Source organism: Parasteatoda tepidariorum, chromosome 5 (assembly GCF_043381705.1).
Source record: "Parasteatoda tepidariorum isolate YZ-2023 chromosome 5, CAS_Ptep_4.0, whole genome shotgun sequence".
Lineage (NCBI taxonomy): Eukaryota > Metazoa > Arthropoda > Arachnida > Araneae > Theridiidae > Parasteatoda > Parasteatoda tepidariorum.
In genome coordinates, this window is record NC_092208.1 from 15,864,246 (window position 1) to 15,888,763 (window position 24,518).

Here is a 24,518-nt window from a genome sequence, read left to right on the forward strand (position 1 = left end):
TTGAGTTCTGAAGCTGNAAATTATTCATCATTTCACATTAGTCGTAATTACTGCCCAGAAGCAATAATTTACATTGATTCATATTAGCTTGATGCATTATTTCACATTAGTCTCAAAAGTTGCTTCGATTAACTCCACTTTCACATTAATCGCAAACACTATTTCATAAAATTCTGTTACACTATAAGCATAATAGCAAACACAGTCTCATATTAACCCCATATATTACTTCACAATAATCACAAACATTGCTTCTAACTCCATTAATTATTTCATATTATTAGAAAACACTGTTTTATATAAATCTCATACACTAGTAGCATAGTAGCAAACACAGTTTCTTATTAACCCCATACATCATTTCTCAATAATCACAAACTCAGTTTCATATTAACCCCATACATTATTTCACAATAATCGCAAACATCGCTTCTATTAACTCCATACATTATTTCTCATTAATCGCAAGCATTGTTTTATATTAATCTCATACACTAGTAGCACACACAGTTTCATATGTTTCCCATACATTATTACACTTTAATCGCAAGCACTTTTTTATATTAATTTCTTACACTAGCAGCAAACACGGTTTCATGTTAGCCCCATACATCATTTCACAATAATCGCAAACACTGCTTCTATTAACCCCATACATTATTTCACAATAATCGCAAACACTGCTTCTATTAACCCCATACATTATTTCACAATAATCGCAAACACTGCTTCTATTAACCCCATACATTATTTCACAATAATCGCAAACACTGCTTCTATTAACCCCATACATTATTTCACAATAATCGCAAACATCGCTTCTATTAACTCCATACATTATTTCACATTAATCGCAAGCATTGTTTTATATTAATCTCATACACTAGTAGCAAACACGGTTTCATATTAGCCCCATACATCATTTCACAATAATCGCAAACACTGCTTCTATTAACCCCATACATTATTTCACAATAATCGCAAACACTGCTTCTATTAACCCCATAAATTATTTCGAATTTTTCTGAATACAGTTCAGCTTTATTTGATAAGTTGAACTTATAAAAATATGCTTTTCTTAACATGATAACATTAAGTTAATCGGAAGGGTAACGCATAATAACAAAAAATATTGTAATTATCTTAGCATTTTTATTTGCGGTGGTATGTGTCTATCAGTTTCGTGCATGATTGCGTATCGTTTAATAAATATTCATTTACTGATTACACTGGAGAAATTTTTTGTTGTATTTATGTAAGATCTTACATAATTCGGGAAAAAAATTTCAAATCTAAATCTAGTTTTGCCCCTAAAATTACAGATTTTGTTTAAAAATGGCATTTCTATTCTATATTTTGTTGAAATGCTTAAGTTAAAAACGTTACAAATAACAGGGGATCGCGTAAATGTTGCAACAAACTTAAAGGGGAGTTAAAGCACATCATTAGGCTTAAAATTGCATAAGAACCCATACTTGAAACATTGGCAACATTTATGTGAACCTCCGTTATATACAATACTTGTACGCCTGTTTTTTTTTTCTTTTTTTCTTTTTGGATTAAAAAAAATAGACTAAAAATGTCATTTAAAGAAACTGTAGCTTGGTGAATGAAACCGATTGAAGATTTGATATCAACGATACGAAAGTATCCAAGATATATTAAAAACAATCTCATGCAGCAAAAAAAAAAAAAAANAAAAATAAAATAAAAAAAAAAAAAAAAAAAAAAACTCCAGAGTTGTCTATTATTATTTTTTTTCTTCATTTTATCTCGTACGCAGAACGATTTAACTGAGCGGGCTTAATTAATCATTTCTTCAAAAAAAAAATTTAATTTAGTATATTTAACAGTTTAAAGAAGGATTATATTATCATTAGAAGAGAGTTTCGGTATGATTGAACAATTGATATGATTGAAGATTTTGTCGGATGTATATGAAAAAAGCAGTATTTTTGTTGATACAGTTGCTACGAGTATAGTCTTAAAACTATTCCAGTTCATTATAAACTTTGAGAAAAAGAGAAATCAGTTTTAGAACGCGTGGCATGCAGCTGTTAAATTTGCAATCATTTGCTGAAGTGGCAGCTGCTGTGTTAAATAAGAGCAATTGTTTAATAGCTTTACAATATTATATAATAAAAATGATACTAAGCTATCGTAAATTTGATGTAATAACTCCTTACTAAAATTTCTATCATCATTTCTAATCGAATTTTATTTATTATTTATTTTAAATTTCTAAGATAATAATTTAACACTTAATAAAAATTTGTACAATTTGTTTTGATAGTTATAAAACATTTTAAAGTGTGTAATCCCGATTATAATCAGGATTATGATGTCTTGTATATTATGATTTCTTGGACATAAATTTGTAATTATAACAATGATTACTGCTGATCTTTATTCCTTGGTATTATGGTAGCAAATGTTTAGTTACGCTGTTTAAAAGCTCCAAACGTTTTTTAAGTAAATATTATTATAAAAGATAATCTTAACGGTTAGAAATACAGACATAAAATTATTGAGGATGGTATCAAAATCAAAAATTATTGAGGGTGCTCCGTGTTTTTTAATTTTGCTCGCTGGTCATTCCAGGACTCACTGGTCATTCCAGGAAAAATTAAAAAAAAAAGATTAAAATATAAAGATGTTGATGTCTGTTTCGATTTCGAAGAGGTCAAAATTATCAAGACACTTATGATTTCTATTCATTTCTATTCAGACTATTATGATTTCTATATATATTTATTCAGTTCACTATAACGAACCCCGTTATAGTGAACTGTCTGAGGACCTACCAGTAAGTTCACTATAAACGGTAGTTCACTACCTCCAGATACTCGTACTTTGAGAAAATTAATTTTAGGCATATTACAATGGCATTGTAGGAGCCGTGGTGGTACAGGGGACAGAACCAGGTTTGAATCCCAGGGATGACTGGTCGACAAGAATTCCGCACCCGGCTTGCACCAACCACAGTGCTGACGTAAGATATCCTCAACGATAGACTGATCATGGGTCAGAGTCCCCTTGTCACCAGACTAACCGTAGGAGGTTTTCGCGGTTTTCTTCTCCGCGTAACACAAATGCGAGTTAGTTCCATGAAAAAGTCCTCCATGAAGGCAAATTTCTCCTAATACTTTATCCAGGAGTTTACTTGTCTATTGTATTGTGTTCAAAATTACACGGCTACGGAGTTGAACATTAATAGGCGTAAATCAAAAAATTGGGTCGGCTGTTCAACGACGGTTAAGATATAAAATAGTATTATAGGAAATAGTAAAATTGGAAGTATGGAATTTGTTTATAAACTATTAACTGATTAAATAGATAAGAAATCAAATATTGAAAATGAAAATAATAAATTTCGATCTTTATCGGACGAAATTAGTGATTTTCGATTGATTACAAAGCAGAATTCACCAATATTCGTATCAGCAACGAGTAAAGAATTTTCCAGTCTGCATTTTCTGCAATTTTTTTTTAGATATAAATTACCGGATTCTTTTTCAACATACAGAGGCAGAGTCCAAAGAGCTATGTGCTGCTCCACAACTTGCTCGCCGTAGTTTAAAAATCGAAGAATATGCAAGAGTAGGATTTGACACAAAGTCGAGAAATCACGTCATTTGTAGGGCAACTCTTGCGAATTTAAACTTAGAGAAATGGAAAAAAAAATTATAATCTCGGAGAAAATAAAATTAAAGTACACTATAATAAAATAAAATGAGAGTAACTCGAAGCAAATGAGTGTTCACTATATCCGATAGGATGGTTCATTATAGCGGGATTAGACGTTTCTTTACTCTTTTAAAGAATAAATTATTCTATTGAATTGTTTTTTACCCATTTAAACACTTGATTCTCAGTGTATAACAAAGTTAAACTTGCATTGTGGAAAAACAATCAGGTTAAATAGCAATAAATTTCGATGATGTTTCCTTTTTATATGTTCACATAATTTAATAACTGCAGCAGGCTGATTTTTTTCTAAGTTGGTACATAAAGGTGTGTTATCAAAGTTTTCTTTCTAGCCAGGATGTTAAGCAAGGCGATTGGAAGTGTAATGGTGGTAACCATGGATACGATAACATTTCTCCAGATATGAAGGTAAGTATGTGTTCTCTAATACTATTGGACAGATATTCCAAGGAAAAAAAAACGGATGATTTAAAAAAACAAATGAAATATACGGTTTTCTACTTTTTTAGAAGCTATGAATTTATTCTCCCCATGTTTCAAAAATTAGTTACAGTATTTGTCAACAGATGGCGGTGGTGATATGTTTTTTGCAGCATGTCAGATCATTTCATCAAAAATATTTGAAGAAACATCATTTTGTTTTCAGACTGCACAACGTTGTTGTTGCAAATGGTGGCTATTTTGAAAACATTGTCTATAGTTTATTTTACAGTATACTGAGTTAACTGTTGACGAACTTAGTAACTAATTTTGAAAATGGGTAAGATTAATTTCTTTGCCCTTATTTCCAATACAGAACGCAGCAGGCCATATGTTTCTATCTCTTTCCGTTTTTCATTCATTCATTTTGAAATCTTCAATCAATGATTATTTTAGAATTCGTTTCAGATTAAAGTCGTTGGCGATTACATTTTAAGAATCTCAAACATCAATTTACTTGTTTCTAAAGTGCAGTAAATATCCATTCTCATTTTATTTGTAAAATTAAATAGCGATAATGAAGAACATATTTAACATTTTCCCTCGTCACTACCCTCCTCTGACGGGTGAGATAGTGAGAAGATTCGTCGTTTTATTTAATTTTATAACCAGCGTTTAACTGCCGACACGATTCTGAGTTAATGACTATCAGTGTTCAATTCCATAGCTTTGTAATTTTGAACCCAATCCAGAAGATAAGGGAACTCCTAGATACAGTAGTAGGACAAACAAGCATTCATGTCAGACTTTTTGAGGGAACTAACCAGCATCTGCGTTACATGGAGAGGAAAACCATGGAAACCTTCCATGATTAGCCCGGCGACACTGGGATTCTAACCCATGATCCGTCTACCACAAAGGATATTTTAAGTCGGGACTTGGATCGGTTCACACCTGAAGCAGAATTCGTATCAACCAGTCACTACTGAGATTCGAACCGGGTCACCACATGTCGAGATGAACGCTCTGTCCCCTGATCTATTGTTTATAATTAATTATCAGTATTATTTTCATATAAATTTGTTTCATACATGTTTTCTGTTGCTTATAGGCCATTTTTTTCGCCTATGGACCATCATTTAAGAAAAATATAACCGCAAGACCTTTTCTAAATATAGAGTTATACGAATTGATGAGTGGTACGTTTTGGTAAATATTTCTTTCCCTTATTTTTTTCTTTTTTCTTTATTTTTGGTAAATATTTCTTTTTTCTATTTGCTTAAAAATAATGATACAAGATTCTCCTTTCTTGTTTAGAGAATAATTCTTATTTCTGTAATTAGGTATAATATTGTGCATTTTTATTGATTGCGCTTCATAAATTTGCACTTATTACTGTTTCAATTTGCTTTTAACAATTTTTTAACAATTTATTTTGCTTTTAACAATTTACCTAAGAATTGGTTGAAATTTCTACTCAATTGAAGCGTCATTGGTGGAAAAGACTGTTCAACGTCAGTCACTAGAACCTGTTAGCAACATAAATTCGGTAGAATTAAACACCATATCATATGACACTGAAACGAAGAAAAAATCTCCGTAGTACATTTCGAGCTTTAAATACTTATCTTTATGCTATTATAATTTTAGATTCAACTCTGAAGACAAGGATAGTTAATAGTATACTGGAATCATCGTGTTTTCATAAAGGCTTAGTATTCTCAAACCGAGAGTAAAACTGTAATTCTCATTAAATTAATTCTACGGCTAATGGAGTGAATTTTTTACAATGACTTTTTTTCTTTAATTCAGAAAGAGTACGAGTATCTGATTAACGTAATAGGAATAATAATTGTTTCCATTCAAAATCCCTTTTTTTGTGCAAATTAGAATATTTTTGCTGTTATTGTTTCATTTTAACGCATTTAAATCTCTAAAACTAGTATATTATATTTGAAAAAAAGTATAAATTCTATTGAAAAAAACATAAGTTCTATTAAAGACTAAAAAATATTCAATATTTGGTATTACTAACCGGTATTTAAAGCTATACTGTTTAGCGTAGTACTCGAAAAGCATGTTAAATAGGTACAAGTTTACATTTTTGAAATTTGGTTCACATCCTGTATCTTGACCTACAATTCCTTCAAAATAATGTACAGTGTACAAAAAAACTGATCTACCTTGGATAACTTTTGATCTAATGAACGGATTTTCACGGTGCTAGGACTCAATCTCAATGGTTCGGGGGAGTGACTTCAAATATGCTAATTAATAAGAGCTGACGATATTTTAAGTTACACAATCAGACACAAAAACGTACTTTTTCTGAATAAACATGCTTTTTTTTTACTACGAGAACTGTCTAAAGTTTGGACCCCTTTATAATAAACTTAATGTTTGCAACTTCGCTATATATAGAGAAATTTTCATGCGAATTCAAAAACTTGAACACAATTATAAAATTCGTTTATCCTCTGATAATTCAACGCTAAGAAATTATTTTTTATAATTATTTATCATATTTTATTATTTCATTTAATTACAGTAGAAAAAATTTTGAATAACGAAGTACACGCTTTTTTAAATAATTTTAAAGAGTGTACTTTTAAACAGCAAAGTACAAAATTTGAGCAAAATCGGTTGAATATAGTTCCTAAGAAATCAAATTTTAAATATACGACAGCTCAAAATACGACACATTTTAAATATACGACCATTTATTAAATTAAAAGTTATTCAGAATGGTTCGATTTTTTTGTGCACCGTAGAATACAAATAAAATCAATGATTATCTGAACTAAAAAAAAATATATTGCTTAAAGAAAAAATTTATTAACTAATTAGGTTATTTCCATTAGAACAGAAATTATTCTGTTTATGGATACTGTTGCTGCAGCTACTTTTACTTTAATACAAAAATGAATGAAACGTAAAGTAATTTTGTGCTTTCACGCGAGCAAAAAACAAACACAGCATGAAAAATTATTGCAGCATTTCATTAACGAGGAAATAGAAACATCTATTATTCCGTATTCAAGGAAATGTCAAGCTAAAAGGTCAAAGGCGTGAACAAACACTACTCAATGAAAGAGCAGATTTTTATAAGTGAGCTGTTTGTGCGACGATCATTATGGGCGAAATTTAGATAACGGACCCTTCGTAAATTATTTTATGATAAAAATGGACTTTTTAAAAATATTTTTTCTTAAATAATAACAGCACCAACACACAGCCCTGTACTTGATCCTTCCGGATCCAAATAATTAACAGATGTGGCCGGGCACCTTATTTGAAAGGTCTGAATCTATTGAAGTTTTGTTTTTACTTATAGTTAGTCTTAAAGGATAGAAAGGGAAAGGCCTTTGTTATCAATATTTCTCATAGGTGGCACTTTGCCCAATGTCTTATATTAATTAGTTATTAACTTAAATTTGATTCAGCTTTCTTTCATATTGGAGGCCACTAGTCCATGATATATATAGATATAACATAAAAAGCTTCATTTAAATCTTTTGATGTTATTTCTTTTCTGTAAATCCTTTTCTTTTATTTTATTATTCTAATCGAAAAACTTTCTCACACTTTTANACGTTATATATATATATATATATATATATATATATTATCTGTTTTCAATTTTTGTGATTAACCTGGTGGTTGTTAAGTAGCTGATTGTTTTTAGTTTAATTTTTAAATGTTCAAATTAATCCATAATAAAAATAGATTCACTCATCTTTGATGGCTCGAAAATGTCGAAAAGGTATACAGTGCCCTCTAAAAAAAGCTAGAAAGTTTGATAACTTTTTAGCTAATGATCAAGTTTTCATGCACTCGTGATCTTCACCTTTATTATGCTAATCAATTTGTGCGGACGATCTCTTACGTTACAAAAAATCAGACATAAAAACGTACTTTCTCTATATAAATATGCCTTTTTCGATGGTATGATCCTCGAAATAAGTTGGAAGCAGTCTCAATCTGGAAAATATGGTCCCAATAGCTTTAGACAAAAGAGCGAATAAAAGTTTGATCCCTTTAATGTTTCTTTCACTTTTCTCTTACTTTCAAACTTTAATTTCTTAAGAACTGATCTACTGAATCCCTTCAAGTTATATAAATTACATTACAAATATGTTCAACTATTAGTAAATTTAAAAACAATAAATTATTATCTTTTCTTTCGCGAAATTATCATGATAGATCATGAACCACATTGCGACATAGATGTATTTTCAGGTAATCGTGGCCAGTTATCAGACGAAACATGGCAACAGATTTCATTCTAGGCCACTGATTGAGAATCTGTTTAAGAGCCATGGTTTATTGGAATTACGATTTTTGAGTTCTTCGTAAAAAGAGGCCCTGAAGATGTTCTTTATGAGACTTTTGATATTGTTGAAAGGGAGTCTGGAATTAGATCTCTGTAGGACAGAGGCTCCCTTTTTTGCCAGTAGACCGGCCGCCAGTTTCCCTGGATTCCACAGTGGGCCGGAATCCACTAGAGAGCCACTATCTTGTTATTACTAGCAAACTATTTGAGGAGATTTGAGCAATTATCGATGGTTAAAGCTCGAGAGTGGCTGGGAGCATTAATTGCTTGCCTTTGAGTCAGATAATATTGCAACTTTTGAGAAGGAGTCTAGACGCGGCCGAAGTTGTGACAGGGCCTGGTAAATGGCCGCAATCTCGCCATCGAAAGCTGATCTATAAATGCCCCATCCAAATATCGCCTGCGCATGTTAATTTGCATATGTAAGGTGAGACATTCGAACAACGTGAAAATAAGATCACTAGAACAACAGTTAACAATGGCTTTTTAGCGCAGTATATTTTATGGAAAATATCTTATTAGCGCAGTATATTTAGCGCAGTATATTTTATGGAACTTGCGCAAGGAGCCATTTATGATAAATATTATTAAAAGCCTGCTCATTTAATTGCTAATAATTTGTGCCTTCTTTTAGAGATCATGAACATTATTCCTCAACCAAACAATGGTACGAAAGGGAGCTTGCACGGAATTCTGAAACGGCCACGAAATCTCATGCCCAATTTGACTTCACCACCCCCACCAGTTGCTCAGGTTCCAGATCTACTTTCAGTGGTTGATTTCTCCAACTGCTCCTGCAACGAAGTCAGTAAAGTGCATTCAGTATTTGAGGTTTATTTAAACTAAAAAACACTTTAATCCATCTTTTATTTAAATATTTATGAGGAAAAACTTTAAGTTTCTATGCTTAGCATTTTTTAAATGGAAGATACCTTTTTTTTTTAAAAAAAAAGGTAAAAAGTGGTAACCCAATTATTTTATTGTTATCATCGATTTTGCAGACGCACCAAGATTCTATTTATAATAATTTTAAATTGGAAACTAAATTCCCACTTTTTTTTTAATTTTTAAAGTGTATGAGCGTCGTTACCTTTTTTTCTGTCAGTTCCCTTCTTGTTTGGCTCCACATTTCTTACAAAAGTTGGTTAAATCGCTCTTCATCGAACACAAACTCATCTGGAAAGCCAGAACGATATGCGTCTTTAAGATCAAAATTTCCATTTTTTAACTTGACATGTTAATCACGAGCGGTACTTTCAACTATGGCACCCTCTCCGTACACAACACAAATGTCAGGAGCAGCATTGGCTGTCTTAGAATATTGACTAAAAGCAAAAGAATGCAGATACTATTAAAAATTCTCATTTTTCTCAACTTGACATTCCATTTTAATGATATGAAAGTTAACTGAAGCAAAAAACAAAACAAAGATATAACAAAAAAATATTCTGTTTTGAATCATCTAAACATAATACCAAATACATTTATTCAAATGAAATGTGGAATTTTAAACAGTGAAAATCGATGGTAACTTAGTTTCCAACCCAATATGTCACATAAATAAAAGAAAGAAAGACTCAGACATAAAAAAAGACTCAATGCTTCTTCAAAGACTTTAGAATAAAATACTCACTGACGTTCTCACTAGTCAGGTTTTGGTGAAAGGACTAAAAAAGGGAATACACGTTTAAATATAGTTATCAAGGTAAATGAGTTATTGTTCCTGATCAATTTCCTTTACTCTGAATCGAATAAATCCACATCCATGAAGATAAGGTAAATTTTAATGCAGAGAACCAGTTTCTTGTAAAACTCAACAATTTTATGATAAACGGTATGATTGTGGCAACTGTAGTTAGAATTACATATAAACTGCTTTTACTTCTCACACAAGTCAGTGCAGCTTGATCTAAAGCTGGGTAGACTTCAATCCGCCCACTTGGATTAAACCCCAGTTTTTCACAAAGCAAGTCATTTGCTTAAACTAATGAGCTGTCGTAGTTTTTAATGTATCGAAAAATGTAATTTAATTGGGGTTTTTTTTGTGTTTTCAGAGTCATTATGAAATGTTTGATGATGGAATGATTAAGAAGAAAAACACCATTCACCTACCCTTTGGAGTACCTCAGGCAGCTCAACGTAATGACAGCTTGTTGCTTCTGTACAACAACGAATACATACTGGCATACGATACAGAAAAAGAAATACCCCGTTGGGCATCGTTTACTATTACACATTCAGTAAGTTGATAGTCATACATATATTTGCTCAATTTAAATTGGCACATTTATTGCTAGTTGCAAAATAAATTGTTAACGTGAAAGCTTTGGAACAATATATTGGTGAGCCACCCTTTTCCCAAAGACGAAAAACTGCTCCTTTGTATTATTTCCAGGCAAAAATTTCGGTTGTTTCTGCAATTTCCACTTGAAAATAGGAAAGATTTCGGTCACATTTTATTCTTCTCAAGCTCTGCAGCTGATTTACAACCGAACATGCTTCAGTCAGCTGTGAGTTTCCATAAGCTTGATCTATTAGACTCCACTGTTCTTAGATTGCTTTTCAATCATTTCCCGCTATTTTTCTCTGGCTTTTGAAATGTTATTTTCTTCAACAGGCATCCATCACGGTATCATTATATACTGCCGATCTCTCGCAAGATGCTGTATTTACATGCCACGTTTGTGCCATATCGGCATCGAAGGTGTTAATTGCTTTCACTATAACAAGTTATCTTTTACGTATTCCAAATTCTTTTATTGCAGGGTGCGTAGCGTTTTTAAAAAGTGATTAAAGGTGCTTATTTTCGATTTTCGTTTTTTAAAAGCCCTTAAATGTGTTTTTTTCATTGGGTGTTTTTAAAAAATGCTTAATTTTCCTTTTTTCAAAATGAGATTTTTCTTTTAATATGTTGATTTTCACTTCGAATTATGCAAAAAGACACAATTCACATTGTTCTATTCAACGGTTTTCACAGTTAATTCAAACCCAATCTATTTCGGCGTATTGTCATTCGTAGCGCATGAGAACGTCATTCGTTTTACACGATTTCAAAATTTAATGATTTTTGACAATTGTCAAAAATAATGCCAAAAATTATTTTTCTGACATGGCGATTAAAACAAGATAAAACCGTCAATTGTCAAAAACTTTCCAACCCTGCCTAATTAATGATATTTTTTTAAAGTGCTTAAAAATATTTTTGAGTGCTTGAAAAGTGCTTAAAAGGTGCATATTTTTTGTTGAATAATTTGGCTACGCACCCTGTATTGCTCACGATATCCTTTTAAAAGTTATATACATTTATCCCTCATAGGGTTTAAAAATGTGCCCGACTGAGATATAAGCCACCTTGAATGTGTGCCAGCTATGGAAATAAAGCCAACCAATGAGAATAAAACATATACGGAATTATTCAACACAGCGGTTGCAAAATTGAAGGGAATGTTTGGTACATCATAAGGATTGAGAATTGCACGGCAACCCATTGCAAGAAATGCCATCGTATGTCGCTAATAAGCTTCCCATTATAGATAAACTGTTCATGCGCTTTTGAAACGGTTTTTTTATGACTTTAAATTATCTTACTTATGACTTTATGACTTTAAATTATCTTTTAAATAATATTATCAAAAATTGCTTTCAAGTAGATCTAGAATTATGCATTTTATTATAATGTATTGGTTTGGTTACAAATTGGTGAGTTCTTCAAGCGTGTCCCCAAATTCACAAACTGCGATACAATATTTAATTTGGACAATTTTCAAGAGTAATTAGAAGGAAACATAATATCTGCATAAAATTAAGACAGTTGACAGAAATTAAAGTACCTGTTCAATACGCCACCAGAAGACTGTCCATAATAGGGAAAAACCTTCAGCCCCGCATTACGGCATTTTCTGGCATGGGTTGATATGCAGATCTCATTCCTTATGATGTGCCCTACTTCCCCTCCAAATATATACTTACAAACAAACAAATAAGAGCCGTGGTGGCTCAAGGGATAACCACTCTTGCCTTTCAATACGGTGCCCCAGGTCCAGTGATGAATGGTCTATACGAATTCCGCATGCACCGACCACAGTGCTAACATACAATATCCTCAGTGGTAGTCGGATCATGATTTAGAGTCCCCTTGCTATCAGGCTAACCATGGGTGGTTTTCCATTCCATGTAACTCAAATGAGGGTTAGTTCCATTATAAAATCCTCTACGAAGATAAATTTCTCCCTATACTTGATACAGGAGATCCCTTGTCTTCTGGACAAAGCTACGGAAATGAACATTGATGGTCGCAAACTTAAAATTGGGTTGGCTGTTCAACGACGGTTGTAAAAAAAATACTTGCAAGAAGTAAATCACTTCAAATAAATATGTGAGTGCAACTTGGATTGCTAACAAGCAATCTACCAACAATTATAATACTAATAAGTTTTGTACCTGTATTTTGATTGCAATCCAGTTTCCCACAAATCCAAGTGGATTTATTTGATAAGCACACACTCTGTTAATTGTCCAACAATCACTTCCATATGAAACCATTGTTCTTTCCAATGCCTGGTACAACAATAGCTGTTTTAGTACTTCCCTTTAAACTTTTCGCAACCCAAGCTCATGTTTCTCCCACGCTCTTATGAGCAATTTGAAAGTATGGCTTATTCTTTACTTTGTCCCAAGTTTATCAAATGAAAAACACTCTTTGTGAATTGAAAGTAAAAAAATATTATCAGACATGATATAAATATGTTATCAAAACAAAGTTTTGTGTAAGCTTTACAATTTCTATCATAATTTCTAACTCATGAAATTTTTAAACTTTATTTTTTGCTAACAAGTAAGCTTTGTAACTTATAACTAACACTTTAAATAAAAATAAATTGTACTCGTGCACTCTACTCAAAATTTAATTTTTTTTCTCGTAATTCGTAAATATAATGTTTAAGTGTCATTTTGTGTTGTATAAGTTCTCTTTCCTCTATGCAAATCCAATTCAGGATGCTAACACTGCAACTCATACTAACTATGTACTCAGGATACTAACACTATTCTCAGATTTTATTTTTCTAAATATACTGACATTCTATGCCTTTAAATATTCACGCAGTAAAATTTTTCTCTCTGGCGTTTTGCAGAAAATTCCTTATAAGAATTCTACTGTTTGTTGGTCTGGTGATGCCAGAGTTCCAAACGCAACTTGTTCATCTATGCCTGATGGTTTTATTACACGGCCCCTCTTTTCTCCAGGTTTGTAACTTTTCATTGCAACTTATTAATACGTAAATAAAAAATTAAATTTTCATATAAGTGCTATTCAAAGTTAACTTCCATTCCGTTGTTGCAAAACTACCCCGAGTTTGATTTAAAAATTTATCTGAAAGGTAAAGTTGTCTTGTGCTTTTTAACCTGGTTTATTTCAGCACGTTTATTATCATTTCATTTAATATTTCTGTTTGCATAAAACTCAGCTGCCTGTAATTTCAACCAACTTTTCAAAGTGGTTCCAAGTTGCAATGTTGAGCCCCAAGCCTCTTCTTCATGGAAGTGAATCGGTGATGTTCAGAAGGAGACAAGTCTGGGCTGTAGGTAGACTGAATAAACACATCCCTTTCGAATTGATGCTGAAGTTATCGTTTTCGTAGAAAACTGTGAAAGTGCGCAGTATCTGCCGCAACGCAACACCAGATGTCAGCAATCTGACATGTTTCCTCGCAATCCTGTTTCCTCACATCCTGACAAGTAGCTTTTTTCAATTTCCTCAAAGTGTTGGAGCAAACCAAAGTGTTATAGTGTTGTACTCTTTGCACCTCGCATTTGACGAGATAATGAATAATCGTGCACATTTTGTTATGTTATACTTAGAAATAACGTGGATTACAATATTGTGTCTGGAAGCTTAGTGAATAATAGATTGCTTGGTATAATAATGGCCCATTACTACTGTCATCACGCCGCAATGGTGGTTAGTTCTCGAACAGTCTTCGTATTATTATAAATGAGTCAAAGTTATGTCTTGGAGTGAATTCAACGGAATTAAACTGCTGTTTGTAGAAAATGCAACACCATGAAAGAATCATCAGAATCAAATGAAATTTAATGCAGAAACGACTTGTACTGATACAAATAAATGATGAAATTTTCAAAACAAAAGAAACAAATTAAGCGTCCGAAATCAGTATTTGGTGCAGCCACCACGCGCTGCAATAAGTGCTGCTATACGACGTGGCATGGAGTCAAACAGATGTTGAATATCTGCTTGAGGAAGAGAATTCCATATCGCTTGTATGCGCAACCAAAGTTCGTCTTTGGAAACTGCAGGACGCGGATCACGAGTGAGACGCCGACCAACCATATCCCACACGTGCTCAATAGGCGACATATCCGGCGAATAAGCAGGCCAAGGAAGAAGTTGCATGCGTTGTGCTGAACAGAAGTCTCTAACAGTCCGCGCAACATGTGGGCGTGCATTATCCTGCTGAAAGATAGCTCCAGGGATGCCTTGAAGGAAAGGAACGACTTCGGGCTGTAGCACTTCACGGACGTATCTGTTGCTATTGAGATTACCCTCAATTCGTATCAAATTGGATCGTCCATGATACGAAATCGCACCCCAGACCATAACTCCGGGTGTTCGACCACTATGTCGTTCAATAATACACTCAGGAAGGCAGCGTTGACCGGCATAACGTCTAACACGAACACGGCCATCATGGGTCCACAAATTGAAGCGTGATTCATCTGAAAAGACAACTTGGTGCCAATCAGCTCGCCAGTCTCTGTGCTCAAGAGCCCACTGCCGACGCAGCCGTCGATGATCCGCCGTGAGGGGAATCCTGTATAATGGCACCCTTGCACGCAATCCACGGCGCAGCAGACGACGACGAATTGACGAAGCCGACAATTGTACACCTGTAGCAGTAGACCAATGTGCTGCCAGCTGCCTGGAGGAAGCTGTGCGATCATTCACCGCCATGCGGAGCAGGTGTCGATCATCGCGCTCTGACGTCACCTTCTGTCGTCCAGTGCCTGTTTTTCGAGTTGTTCGGTGCTCGTCGGTCCACTGCTTCCAAACTCGCATCACTGTGGAACTGTTCCGCTGCATACGAGCTGCTATTGCGCGATAGGAAAATCCTCCTTCTCGAAGGCCGATTATCCTCCCTCGTTCAAACTCCGTAAGTTGCTTGAATTTCTTATTCTTCCGTCGTGGAGGCATACTCAGGTCTCACTAAACGTTTGCCACTAACAAATAATCATAGACTATTTTCAACGTCCCGCTACAGCACTTTATTTATACGCTTTCAGCATCAATTCAGAGGGCGCTGCGCGCGCCACGCACGCGCGATGGCTCTGAAACTTTATTAATTTGCATAATATCCTATATCCATTATTAAAATAATATTTCATTTGATTCTGATGATTCCTTCATGGTGTTGCATTTTCTACAAACAGCAGTTTAAATTGTGTATACTGTTGATTATCTTTTAACGTTGCTATTATCAGCTAGCTGCAGGTAATCTCGAAAACCACGAAGAGTCTTTTATCCGGAAGAAAGATAATTTTTTTTTACCTTTTTTAAAGGTTGAATCTTTTAGAGTATTGAATTTGATTCGAATTTGCCCTTGTTGTTGTTTACTGATGACAATGAATTGCAGTTGAACTTTCAAGCCTTTCCTGAAACAATTTAAAACATTTCTAGATCGAACTGAATTCCTGCATGTATATTTTACGTGCAACTAATCTACAAAATAAAAAAAATCAATGAAAAAATTCTCTGATAAAACAAGAAAAGTTGAGGTAACTGACAAATTTTTCGAATGGATTTACGAACAAATTTTCAGGTGTGGTCCTAGCCTACAGTTCGCAACTTATTGTAACGCATTTAAACGTGTATTAAGAAACGTGTTGAAACGTGCACATGTTTATTGCTCTTATGAACGTCAACACAAAATGTATCGTTCGATCAACTCTTGTTTCTAGACATAGAGAGATTTTGCACTTTTATGTGGCATCTTGAACGTTCACGTACTTGAGTTCTGAACAAGCTCTATTAATAATCGTGATTGTTCTAAGGAAATTGCGCTGTACAGAATTTAGATGCAGAATGTGCAGGATGTTACATGAAAATGAAAATTCTTTCTAATATCTTTCTTCCATAAATTGATGCGCCATCTATTGCCACTCAATGGAAATAAATATTTAAAATCTGCTACTTCATTTCGTAACAACTGTATTTAGAATGCCTATTTTTCGCCTACATTTCTCAGAAAAATTGGATCAATGTCAAATCATAATATTGGTATCTTGAACTTTAATTTCTGAATTTTAATGACGAATTAAATTGAACTATGTTTTCTTTTCAATTGGAACCAAAGCACCAATAGCATCCTATAATCTTTAAAATAGTTTAATTTGCAAGATAATATGGTTTTATTTGGCGCATTGTTAAGTTTGCAGTAAATTTAGAAGATATTAAGAGTTTTAAAAGTTTTAACAGTCGAGGAAAAATATTGTAAAAGTAATCTTAAAGTTTGTTGCTTGTTTTAGAGTGTATTTTAAAGGGTAGAACCAAAAGAAAATCAACTCCATTGAATTCTATGAAGTGCGTCGAATTTCATTTACACATGTCAAAGATTGACAGCCATTTTTCTTTTCAGATTTCTCAGATGATAAATCTCAATCTCAAGTGTTCTTTGTGACAAATTCCATCCTGAAATCAAAGAACCACACAAAAATGTTCGAAGATGAAGTAAATAATCTTATTGAAAAAAAATTATTCGAATTAGGACCCATCAATATCATGGTAGGGCCTGTATTCGATCACCATACAGAAGACATTCGACGAAACTTAACCAGGTATTAAAAAAAAATTTAATAACTAAGCGTAACTTTTTTTAATACTGAAAGAAAACACAAATAATTAAGATCAAAAGGATAAAACTTCTTTGTAAAAACTTCTTTGAAAAAAACGCGCTAAAAAGCAGCAGAAATTTCAGAAAAAAGTATCAATACAAGAAACAAATGAAATAAAATAAAAATATGACCACCGAAGCCGACGTCTTCAGGGGGTACCGGCCTCGGTAGCCATTAAAACAAAACCATTTCTATTTGAGGGAGAAGCAAAAGCTTAAAATATCTCCCTCAGCACCCCGATGGTTTTGTATAGAGGTCCAGGAAAAACAAGATACATTCAAAATAATAAACAAATTACGAAAAGAAAATCAATCAATAACATCAGAAAATTAAAAACTCACAGTCACAGGTCAAGAATCAACTTCAAATGATTCTTAGAAGCATCTTAACTTTTTTTACTTATTTTAAATAATTAGTTAAAATAATGATTATTTTTTAGCACCTTTTGCATTGTGAGACATTTTCATTATGTATTTCTTCACTATTTATTTATGAAATCAAGTAATAAGATGCCTTAAAATCCATTGGAATCAAATAATAAGATGCTTTAAAATCCATTGGAATCAAATAATAAGATGCCATAAAATCCATTGGAATCAAATAATAAGATTCCATAAAGCTGTCCGAAAGAATATTTGTATGGAATTTTATTACCTTTCTCTTGTAATTTTCCTTTGTCATTAAAAATTCGATTAACCAGAGTAAATGCAGTTATAGTTTTACATAGAAAATTACTTAGTAAATGCATGCAAACAGAACATTAAAGTATTATTTTCTTAAGATTATAAAATTGTACCAAATGTTGTCCAATCCTTTGATCATGGTAGTTCATTCTCTTGCTTTTGTTGTTAAAGTGCGCTACAAAAAAAAGCGGACCACCCAGAATAACTTTTGATCTAATGATGGGATCTTCACGTTCTAGTACTCAAATCTTAATGGCTCGAGGGAGTGACCTGAAATAGGCTAGTTAATAAGTGCAAACGATATTTTAAGCTAAGAAATCAGACACAAAAACGTACTTTCTCCGAATAAACATGCCTTTTTCTCTATGGATTACGATTTTTGACCCCAAAAATATGAAGGTAGCTGCAATCGGGGAAATAGGGTCCCAATAGTTTGGTCAGGAGAGCTCTCCAAAGTTTGGACTCCTTAATGTTAATTTTCCTTTTATGTATTTCACTATATCTCGATAAGTCTTTTAGCGAAATGAAAATTTTTTACACATAATTCGTTTGACCAAAGATAATATCATGCAAAAAATAACCTTTATTAAATATTTATTATTTGATTTAATAATGAGCGAAATAATTTTGAGTTATAAGGTATGCAATTTTTTGCATCACTTGAAGGAATAGAATTTTACATGGCAAAATACAAAATTTCTGTGAAATCGGTCGAATACTTCCTGAGAAATCGAATTTTAAATATCTGATTGTTTTGAAATTCAATTTCTCTGGAACTATTCAACTGCTTTTAAATTAAGAAAGTGGGTTAAGATTTAAGGAAATGGAAGCCAATCAGTATCTCGTCTAATTAGTGGATCTTTTTTATAAGGAAATGAAAAGGTTTAAAAAGCGTAATTTCTTATACGGTCTACTTTTGTATTTTATAATTGACGTTAAACAGCCGTTCTATTAAGTGGGAAAGTAACTCTTGATGTTCAACACTGTAACCCGGGAATTTAAAACACAACCCAGCAGGTTATGCAATTCCAAATTAAAGCATTTGCTAAAATTTGTAATCGTAAATTGATTTTTTTTTCATAAAACTAATCTTTAGGTGTGTTACTTGGAAGGAAATATCATGAAAACACTCTGTAAATGAAACCTTTCTTTCCCAAAACATGAAGCCTTTTTGTATAGTTGAGTTTTTAAAAGTTAACAAATATTTATTTATGCATCTTTCTTTTGAAAGCGATATAGACTCTGGAATCAGACGATGAAATATTCCATTGATAAACTACAGGTATAGGACAAAATAATAGGAACACCTGTGAAAGAATGGAGTCGTCCTTCGACAGTCCAATAAACGGCGGGCCCGTGTCGCAAGAGTGTACCTCTTAAGGGTGATGAAAGGAAAGGTATCAGTCTAGCATTTGGCAGTGTGAGAGTTGCATGAGAAAAATCTGTTCCTAGCAAAGCGAGATTATGTCCGACCTCTCTGACCTTAAAAGAGGCATGATAATCCGAGCTCGCCTCGCTGGAGCGTCCGTGTCCAGAACAGCTAACCTTGTGAATGTTTCAAGGACCACTGTATCAAGGACTCTGTTGGCATACACAAAGTTGGGTAAAGTGTCTTCTGGGAAGTACAACAGCATCAGGAAGTCGTCGGACTGTGATAGACGGATGATGAAGAGGATAATCGCAAGATTACACTTCCGGTGATAACGTCCAAGATGAATACCCACCTTCAGAACCCCGTATCCATGAAAACTATTCAATGGTCATTCAGGTCAAAAGGGGCCCAGCTCCTTAATAATAAAATATTTTTATTTTTTCGCAGGTGTTCCTATTATTTTGTCCTATACCTGTACATGATAATAACATATCACGCAATTAAATGCGGGACGTTATTCTGCTGTGATCTATCACTAGATATTTTGTCGTTTGATTAGACTTTAAACCTATTAGTTTCAATGATATCCAGGATGTTTCGCAACCACCACCTGAATTTTTTGATTCAGGAATGAAATAAACGCATTTTTTTGTCATTTCAGCCACCTGATTGATTCAGATCCAATACCCAGTCACGTGTTTGTCATACTCACGTGGTGTTCATCGCTCGTGGAGCATTTGGGCAAATGCGATCCAGAGTTACTGGATGTGCAGTCATTTCTCCTGCCGAATTTTCCTTTTCCACGTAACTGTGAGGTAACTATATTACAACACTAATTAATAAAAGGTATATAATAAACACTTTTAGTTTTATAGACAGTGTTCTGTAATGTCCACCCTTAATACGTATTTTTAAAATCCTTGACAGAAATTTATATACATTAGATTCCACAAATCAATATTTAAGCAATAGATAAACAAAACTGTTATCAAAAGGCAATAGATCCCTAGTGAGGAATATAAAACTGGAAATTTCTAAACTTGTTTGATTGCTTCGTGAAACTTGAAGTTATTTCTAATGATCGTATATCAATTCGGCATACCAACGTCACTAATCAAACAGGTTTTGAAGCTTTTAGTCCAGTTTCCCGTTTTCTGTAAGCATGAAACGTTATTTCTTTCAGTTGAGTCAATCGTAATTCGGTAAAAACTACTAATATATATATATATATATATATATATATATATATCATAAAATAAGTTCAAAATGTAGAGAAAACACGGAAAAAATTACAGAATCATGAAAAAAGGGAAAAAATAAAATAATTATAATAATAAAATAAAAATCCGAGAAAAGGGGAAAAAATTAATAAAAATCCGGAAAATAAAATATATAGTCTTTTTATCAACTCACACGATTATATCAGCAAAAAGGAGTGCTTTCTAATATTGGCTAAATTGATACAATACAGCTTTCGTTATATTGATACAATATTAGAAATCACTCCTTTTGTGGATATAATCGTGTGAGCTGATGAAAAGATTATATCTTTTATTTTCCTGATTTTTATAATTTTTTTTTAAAATTATTATAAATATTTCATATTTCCCCTTTTTCATTGTTCTGTAGTTTTTTTCATGTTTTCTCGACATTTTGAACTTATATATAACATAAGTATTTAAGAAATTAATTTTGCTTTCTATTGCAGCTATATTCGATGAAAATTATTATCGTGTATTAGATTTCTTGTTAAGAAATCTGCAAAAATTTCCAATGCATAGTGTATTTATTGCTGAAATTCGGCGATAATTATAGACATATGTTTTGGTTTTGGAAGTAATCCGCTTATACATTTAATGAACTTCTTTTTAGAATGCTAAAAACGCCATGAAGAAAAATGGAGCTCGAATTAAAGAAATCGAAAGAATTACGGGTCTTACATTTTATTCCAATCTCTCCTTACTTGATGCCATCCGACTGAAGACGTCAGTTGATCACTTGGGTCTTTAGTATTAAAAGAAATTAAGTTTTAAACAATTGTGTTGTTTATGGCAGCTATGGATATACACATTGTAAAAAATAAATATTTTTTATTTTAAGATGACTTTGTTTTGGTGTTATATAAACAACATTTCACTCTCTTATTGTAAAAATTCCTATCACATTCTCAAACATTGCACACACACACACACAAAAAAAGCTCTCCTCTCAAATATCGAGATGACTTAGAAAAATTTTAACGGAAAATTCTTTTTTTTTTTCTTTTTTTTTTTTAGCAATGTTCAGTTTTTCTTATAAAATGATATCAAAAGTAAGATCTATTTTGCACCACGATTTCATATCTGTAAAGGCGAAATCTTGCTTTCGAAAAATTTCAACCTTGTACCGGCTAGCTAGAACACTCAAATATTTATTAAAGTTGCCTGTTGACATTGCATATTAAACAAATCTGAAAGCTACATTAGACTTTATAATCACATTATCGCCTAGTCTGTATTATAATGATCATTTTATTGCGTCATTGGCATAGAAGTTGTTTAAATCCTCAAAATCTGGAGAGCTTTCTCGTCGAAGTGTACAGGCGATCAGAAAGTGTCAAGATCAAGAAAGACTCTTTGAAGCTCGATAAAATTTCATATACATGTAAAAAAAATCAAAAACCAGTTTACATGTCTGGTGAGTCTATTTGACTGTTTCCGGCAAATGTGTTAGTTTTTAGCTAGGAACGTCCTTAAAATTTCAATTTCAAATAAACTGGGGTGTTTTTTGATGAAATTTTTTGATTAAAACTAAATGGAATTTAAATGTTTTATTTATCACGGATCGCTCAGCAAAAATAGAATTCTAGTATAGTTCGTTCACCAGGAGTTGGCACTTGGCTCCGCCTTCATCACGTGGTATCCGACAATACTATTTCGCTATTTTTGAGAGAAGAATGTGAACAATCCTGAGCAAGGTTGCTTTTTTGGTGATTGTATGACAAAAATATTTATTTCGCAATCTTTATCTGCATTTTTTTAACATTAAATATTTCATAAATTTGATAATATTTCGCTCTTTTGAGTAAATAGTTTGTCCTTTTTGTGACATTTCGGCTCAATACATTTAATTAGCTAGAGTAAGGAAAGGTATAACAGTAGATGATGAAGCAAAGTAAGTGACTGTAAAAGAATTCACTATGTGCGTTTGGCGCGCATTAAGGGTATCTCAATTTCAAGCGCGGAATCGTTTCTCCTCTTACTCCCGAGTTGAAATCAACTCTTCGTTCGAGGGGGTGGGGCCAAGTACCAATTCCAGGTGAACGAACTACAATCCTATGTCCGCTGTCATTTTCAGGTATTTTAAATCATCACAGCTCAAAAAAACTCCATTATTTGCATATCTCTCAAATGAACCATCAAGGGATCTTAAAGTGCATATAATGTGTAGTAATATACTTTGAGGGAACAAACATATAGTTTGTTTTCTTAGCAAGATTGAAGTACAATCGGTAATGTTGTATTCACATGAGAAATCTGTAAAAACGAAATATTTTCTTTTATTTCAGAGCATGGTATGATACCTTCCTTATGTCCCGCAGGGACATAAAGAAGACACGATTACACACGATTACAGTCGATCGTTAAGACACGGTTCCCAGCAAATCACCGAAGTCAAGCATCACTGACTGCTGTCAGTGTGCTGGTGGGTGACCACTTGGATCAGTCTGCCTAGGGACCGAGGGTGTGCGGTACTGGTCCTCTCGTAAAACAGTTTTATCGTATAAAGTGCTCGACTTCGCGTGCTGGTCGTCGGACCTTCGAAGCGGGGGTACCAACCCCTTCTGCAGAGGATCAAAATTGTCATGGCATGTCTTCGGATCACCATCAGACCGTCGCGAATAGCCCATTGTGCAGATCTAGTACGACGTAAATGAACTACAACAACAACAACAAGACCTTCTTTATTGATTTAAAAACATGCATTTACAGGCTTGTGTGCTCAATTTAGGCTTATAAACCTTTGTCAAGTTGAAGGACATATAGAACAACACAGAGGAAGACACCACGAAGAATACATCCGGGGTTACGGTGGGATTCGAACCCTCTACCTCCACACTTTGCACAGCATTTGGCCGGTGATACCGCTCGGCCAGAGAGGCTCCAATTAGACTTTCTATTTTGCAATCTGGACACTGAAGTCAAGCATCACTGTGTACGGTCAGCGTGCGGGTGGGTGACCACTTGGATCAGTCTGCGTAGGGAACGAAGGTGTGCGGTATTGGTCCTCGTTAAACTGTGCTACCGTAAAGGGCTCGACTTCGCGCGCAGGTCGTCGGGCTACCGAAGTGGGGGTGCCATCCCCTCCGCAGAGGATCAAAATTGTGATAGCATGTCTTCGGATCATCCTCCGGGATGTTTCCCAGACCGTCACCAATAGCCCACTGTGCAGCTCTAGTGCGACGTAAGTTAACAACGACAACGACGGCAATCTGGAATATTAGTTTCTAAACACATATTAATCATGATTCAATTAAATTTCATTCATCACTCTTGCATGCTTAATTCATGATTCGTTTGTGAATTTTTCGTTTTCCTGAATTTTTGTCGTGCAAATGACTGTAGATACAAGGAGAAGAAGCACCCAAGACTGTAATGAGAGCCAAACTCAATACCCTCTATCTTCTGGAACAATTTGATGAATGTCACTCCAATTGTCTGCGGCCGTAGAGCTATCTGAAGCTTTTGTGACGAGCCTTGACGTCTTTTTTTTTCTTTTTTTTAATCGCAGTTAGGAAGCTAAAATTTATCTGCCTATTTCAGACGATCACTCAGTCGATGTTGTTGTTGTTGTTGCGGTTCATCTACGTCGTCCTAGAGCTGCACAATGGGCTATTGGCGATGGTCAGGGAAACCTCCCTGAGGATGATCCGAAGACATGCCATCACAATTTTGATCCTCTTCAGAGTTGATGGCACCGCCGCTTCGGTAGCCCGACGACCTGCGCGCGAAGTCGAGCACTTTACGGTAGCACAGTTTAACGAGGACCCATACCGCACACCCTCGGTCCCTACGCAGACTGATCCATGTGGTCACCCACCCGCACACTGACCGTA

At 33.9% G+C, this 24,518-nt stretch overlaps 1 protein-coding gene across 1 annotated transcript; it reads left to right on the forward strand.

Annotated features, from left to right (window-relative positions):
* Nucleotides 1-3,996: 3,996 nt before the first annotated feature.
* On the forward strand, nt 3,997-21,522 carry LOC139425681 (venom phosphodiesterase-like). Its single transcript, XM_071181123.1, has 8 exons — nt 3,997-4,116; nt 5,240-5,327; nt 9,096-9,265; nt 10,516-10,701; nt 13,594-13,705; nt 17,113-17,311; nt 20,085-20,238; nt 21,296-21,522. Exons 1-8 carry the CDS (start codon nt 4,111-4,113, stop codon nt 21,431-21,433), a joined length of 1,053 nt encoding a protein of 350 aa, XP_071037224.1. The 5' UTR covers nt 3,997-4,110; the 3' UTR covers nt 21,434-21,522.
* Nucleotides 21,523-24,518: the final 2,996 nt, after the last annotated feature.